The sequence below is a fragment of the Impatiens glandulifera genome, chromosome 5, assembly GCF_907164915.1.
Source record: "Impatiens glandulifera chromosome 5, dImpGla2.1, whole genome shotgun sequence".
NCBI lineage: Eukaryota > Viridiplantae > Streptophyta > Magnoliopsida > Ericales > Balsaminaceae > Impatiens > Impatiens glandulifera.
In genome coordinates, this window is record NC_061866.1 from 521,875 (window position 1) to 527,601 (window position 5,727).

A 5,727-nucleotide genomic window follows, 5' to 3' on the forward strand; every position below is an offset into this window, starting at 1 on the left:
TCAAACTTAGCACTAGGATCATCACGGTAGATTAATTTAAGTAGTGTTAAAAATGTCTAAAAAGTATAATATAAAATAATATTTTCTAAAAGGCAAAAAATATAATAGTAGAGACCTTAATTAGCGATGATGTACTTTTATAACGTAACTAACTACCGAACCCGAAAAAAATAGAATCTCTCATTTTGTCTTCATACATCAAAATTAATTTTCCCTAATTTTGCGAGAAAAAATAGAATTAATAAGGTTTATTCTAAAATTCGAAAAAAATTAAGAAAATATATGTTAAACTTATCAATAATTCTTGATCTCGGTTGAGATTTGAATGGAGGTTTATCTATAAAGTGTAACTGATTTATTTTTAAGATTTTTTTACTTTAAAAACATAATTATGTAAGCGACACAACTCATACCACTATCAGATTAGCGTTTTTTATCTGGTAAAATACAAATTTTTTTTATTAAGTTTAAAAATATATATAATAATCTTTTAGTTAAATTTTGTTAGAATGTTATTTTTCTTTTTTTAAATAAGTTATTTTTTGTAAAAAAATTATTTTTAACACATTTTCATACCAAAAAAAAAATGGTATTATAAATTTAATGTTATTAAATAGATTCATAATATATGATAGATTAAGTGATAATATATTTTATAAAAAGCCTCTTAAATCATAAATTGAGCAAAATTAAAGAATAAACATCTTTAAATAATTTAAAATAAGTCAACTTACCCCTTTTCTCTATTTTCAATTTTTAATTTGAAACAATTCTTTGACAGGTATTTGATAGTAGTATTAAATTCTGGATGAATCTGGGTCAAGTCAGGACAAAGAAAAAATATATAGAGAGAAGAGATGTGTATGGGGATTGGAGAAGAAAAGTCCGTCGCCGGTGATCGGCGGGAAAAGCAACGTTGGGGTTTTTTCATGCCGAATCCCAAGACGGAGAGAACGAGAAGACTCGATTCCCCATTACGCCAAGTCCACCCTTTTGGACAATCAAAACTATTTTTATATTCTTCCTTCCTTCCTTACTTCCTTTGCATGCTTGCTTGCTTGCTTGATCTCTTCCATTACAGTTGAAAACAGAGTAACCTAAACTGGACATGGATTTCTCTCATCAGGTCTGAAAACTTAACGAATCACGTCCACGAGCTTCGATGATGATGATGATACCGCCCGTTCTCTCGTTTGTTCTGTTTCTACTAGCTTCTCCGGCCTACTCATTCTATCTTCCAGGAGTTGCCCCTCGCGATTTTCAGCCGGTGAACTCTCTCTTCCATATACATATATATATATGCGTATTCTTCTTATTCTGTTAGTTCATGATTGTGTATAGATTGAAATATATACATTTGAAGCAGTCAGTCATTCTTATTTGAAAATCACTTTTGTTTGTGAATGATTATTAAGTGGATACATGTTCGTCGTTTACAGGGGGAGACTCTTGAGGTGAAAGTGAATAAGCTTTCCTCAACAAAAACACAACTCCCGTATGACTATTACTCCTTACCTTATTGCAAGCCCTCTAAAATCATTAACAGTGCAGAGAATTTGGGGGAAGTTCTAAGAGGTGACCGTATTGAGAACTCTGTTTATACTGTGAGTTTTATCAAACCCTTTCTTCTTCTTCTTCTTCTTCTTCTTCTTCTTCTTCTTCTTCTTCTTCTTCTTCTTCTTCTTCTTCTTCTTCTTCTATATACATATTGTTCTATTCCAAAAACATTAAAAGTTGTGATTGATCATCTAACATTTAACAGTTCAAAATGATGGAAGAGAAGTTTTGTGTTGTTGCTTGTCGAGCTAAACTGGATGCTGGATCGGCATTCAAATTCCGAGAGAAAATTGAGAACGATTATCGCGTCAACATGTGAGAGTTGAGACAATTCAGCTCTTTACTCTTTGATATTTAAAACTGTTTTTATGTAACAATTGAGCATTTGTTAGGATTTTGGACAATCTTCCGGTTGCAGTTCGCTGGCAAAGAGAAGATGGTAATCTGAATAAGGTGTTTTATGAACATGGATTTAGGGTTGGGTTGAAAGGGCAGTATGTTGGGGTAAAAAGATTTTGCCAACTGATTTCTTTCCATTTTCTTGTGTTTTTTTTCTTACTTATGTTGAAAACTTCCCTGACTTTCTAGGCTCCAAGCATGGTTGAAAAGTATTTCATCAACAATCACCTAAGTTTTAAAGTGAAGTACCACAATGATCCCGAGTTTGAATCTGCTCGTATTGTTGGTTTTGAGGTCATTCCAAATAGGTAACAATCGGTTTTTACACGAGTACTTCATTTTTCTTTAGCTTAGCAATCTTATTGTATGGGTTATCAACTTTTTTGGGCAGCATTCATCATGATCCAAGTAATTGGGATGATGAAAAGAATCCTCAGCTTGTAACTTGTAACACCAACACCAAAACCAACATTCAACCAAGCACAGTCCCTCAAGAGATTGAAGAAGGAAACGAGATCATCTTCACATACGACGTTTTGTTTGAGGTATCCTACTATATTTTCTTTAATTGTTTGTTTCCTTTAGTTTTGAAAAGTGTCATTGCATAATAAGTGGTTTTAGCAACAAATAAACAAATCAAGTAAAGAGTTGCCTAAGAGACCTCACTAAGAATGCCTTGATTTAGCTAGCTTCCAACTGCTAGGATTCTTATACATCTCTTGATCTACTCATGCAGCCTAGTGACATAAAATGGGCTTCACGATGGGATACATATCTTCTCATGAACGACGATAGAATCCACTGGTTCTCGATAATCAACTCTTTGATGATTGTCCTTTTCCTATCGGGAATGGTGGCTATGATAATGCTCAGGACCGTGTATAAAGACATTGCCTATTACAACGAACTAGACTCCCAAGAAGAAGCCCAGGAAGAATCCGGTTGGAAACTCATACATGGAGATGTTTTTCGCCCACCTGATAACCCGAGTTTGTTGTGTGTTTATGTCGGAACCGGGACCCAGCTCTTGGGAGTAACACTTGTCACACTCCTATTCGCTATGCTTGGCTTCCTTTCACCTTCCAACCGAGGTGGACTAATGACGGCCATGGTTATATTGTGGGTATTAATGGGCTTGTTTGCAGGCTTCTCCGCTTTGAGATTGTTCAAAATCTTTAAAGGAGATGGTAATTGGAAGAGAATCTCGTTGAAGACTGCTATTTTATACCCTTCGATTCTTTTCTCGAGTTTCTTCATCTTGAACGGTTTAATTTGGGGAGAGAAGTCTTCAGGAGCTGTTCCATTTGGGACAATGTCTGCATTAGTCCTCTTATGGTTCGGTATCTCGGTTCCGTTGGTTTTTGTTGGCGGATATTTGGGTTATAGGATGACGGGTATAGACCCTCCCGTTAAAACAAACAAAATCCCAAGACCGATTCCTCATCAGCCGTGGTATCTAAACCCTCCTTTCCCCATTCTTCTAGGAGGAATTCTCCCGTTTGGTGCGGTTTTTATCGAGCTTTTCTTCATACTCACGTCCATTTGGCTGAACCAATTCTACTACTTCTTCGGGTTTCTTTTCGTCGTGTTTATGATTCTTATGGTGACTTGTGCGGAGATGGCTATCGTTTTGTGTTATTTTCAGTTGTGTAGTGAAGATTACTATTGGTGGTGGAGATCTTACTTGACTGCTGGCTCTTCGGCATTTTACCTTTTTGTTTACTCGATTTTTTACTTCTTCAGTAAGCTGCAGATTACGAAGATGGTTTCGGGTATTTTGTACTTTGGGTATATGTTGATAGGGGCGTTCACGTTTTTCATTTTGACGGGCACAGTTGGGTTCTATGCTTGCTTTTGGTTTGTTTGGAAGATTTACTCTTCGGTAAAGATTGAGTAGTTTCTTTTTCTCTTCAATTCAACTTCAAGATTTACCACGAAGTTACTTTCATCTTGTTGATCTGTTGTAATTTCCTCTTTTTATAATTACTTGGTAGTTTTGAAATGAAATGGTTTGTTATTTTTTTCTTTTTTAAAAAGTCAATATCATAGGGCAAGAATTAACCTTATTTGCTTGGCATCCTAAAAAAACAAGGTTTGATTCCTCCACTGATTTGTACATTTTTTTAATTATTAATCAAAATATTTAAATTTATTAATAAAAATATTAAAATATTCTCTATTATAAATGTTATTTTTTGTTTTATTTATAAATATAATATCTTTGTAAGTCTTTTTTTTAAAAAAAATATTACATATTTAAAATCATTATCTCAAAATTATTCTTTTCTTTTGTTGAGGTTATTGAGATAAGTCATGCCTTATTGTATATATGATTTAAAAATACTTTTGTATATGATATAAAAATACTTTTCATTTATTAATCTAATCAAATTGTACCATATTCTTTAATAATTTATTTTTCACCGTATAAGAATGAAAATTTATTGGGTTCTAATTTAGAGATTAAAAATTAAATTAGGGTTAATTATTATGATAATTAAATTTTAATTAGAAAAATTAAATAAAAATTCAAAATTAATTTAAGATTAAAACATTATATTTATTTTACCTAAATTAAATCCAAAATGGTTAAAATTATTTAATTATAATTTTAACATAAATTATGTGTAATTTATGACAAAATAATTATGTTCATTTATTTATTATAATAAAATAAATGAACATAATTTTTTATTATGTTGTCAAAAATATATTTGTGTATTAAATTGGTAAAGAAAAACGCAAGAAATGATTAAAAATTCGATTTTAAATAACTATCTTATTAAAAATATAAACTGATAATCATGTGTCAGAAATTATATTTAAATTTTGCAGCAAAATTCAGGACAATCGAAACAACGCTGAATTTTCATCTAGCATCCAGGAAGGAGCCACGCACCCCGTTGTAGCGGAAGCACACGCGCGCCCGATCCACACAAAATTAACTAACGGGGACGTTAACCCCGTTAGCCCAAACGCTTCAGCGTCAACGGAAAGCAACAACGCGTATTGTTTAAACAAAAACGACTTCGTTTTGTTCGTCTCCTTCACGAACTCCGAAAGCCACGCTCGACGCCGACGATCTTCCAAAAGGGGTATCTCCGCCATTACTCAACCTTATTCCTCCATTCTTTCACCACCGTGCACGTCTCTACCTCGCCTTCAATACCATAGGATCAATAGTGAAATCCTATGCTCTAGCTAGGTTACCGAAGACGAAAAAGATTTCAAAGGATAAGATTTTGAAGGACAAATCGAAGTTGAATTCGTCCATAATAACCGACCTAGCTTGGTATAAATAGCCTATAGGCGATCTTCTTCCAATCCATCAAATAATCAACAAACATTAAAGCCTAATTCGAAGAATTAAATAACTCTGGCGAACTAGATATTTGTAAAAAACCTCTCCGATGAGCTAAGATTCGATCCGGGGCTTGGGAAAGCTTCCTACACATCATTAGTAAGCTTCCAGACCTACTGTAATTAAATTTATGATTTAAAATTGTATTTTCCCAATTTTGATTAAGTTGATTATATTTAGGGTTCAATTTTGTGTTTTCTTTGTTTGAAACCAATTCCTAGATGATTTATAAGTTTTTCGTCAAAAGAGATTTGACCAATTCAACCTATATCGAAAAAACCCAAATTTGATTTGGAAATTTTGAATTTCGTGTTCTTGAGCTTTTAGGCTTGAATTTTAATTCAAATAGTTGTCTAACATGTTTGTAAACATGCTAGGATAATTTCCAAATCATAAAATCAACATCATGA

The 5,727-nt window shown here is 33.1% G+C and overlaps 1 protein-coding gene across 1 annotated transcript; it reads left to right on the forward strand.

Moving 5' to 3' along the window:
• The first annotated feature begins 869 nt into the window (after positions 1-869).
• On the forward strand, positions 870-3,973 carry LOC124938333 (transmembrane 9 superfamily member 7-like). Its single transcript, XM_047478755.1, has 7 exons — positions 870-1,267; positions 1,440-1,604; positions 1,763-1,872; positions 1,950-2,061; positions 2,146-2,264; positions 2,348-2,501; positions 2,693-3,973. Exons 1-7 carry the CDS (start codon positions 1,163-1,165, stop codon positions 3,851-3,853), a joined length of 1,926 nt encoding a protein of 641 aa, XP_047334711.1. The 5' UTR covers positions 870-1,162; the 3' UTR covers positions 3,854-3,973.
• The last annotated feature ends 1,754 nt before the right edge of the window (positions 3,974-5,727 follow it).

Coding starts and splice junctions, on each gene's coding strand:
- LOC124938333 (XM_047478755.1), top strand. CDS start 1,163: ATGATGATGATGATACCGCCCGTTCTCTCGTTTGTTCTGTTTCTACTA. Junction 1,605..1,762: donor TTGAGAACTCTGTTTATACT/GTGAGTTTTATC, acceptor AACATTTAACAG/TTCAAAATGATGGAAGAGAA. Junction 1,873..1,949: donor AACGATTATCGCGTCAACAT/GTGAGAGTTGAG, acceptor AGCATTTGTTAG/GATTTTGGACAATCTTCCGG.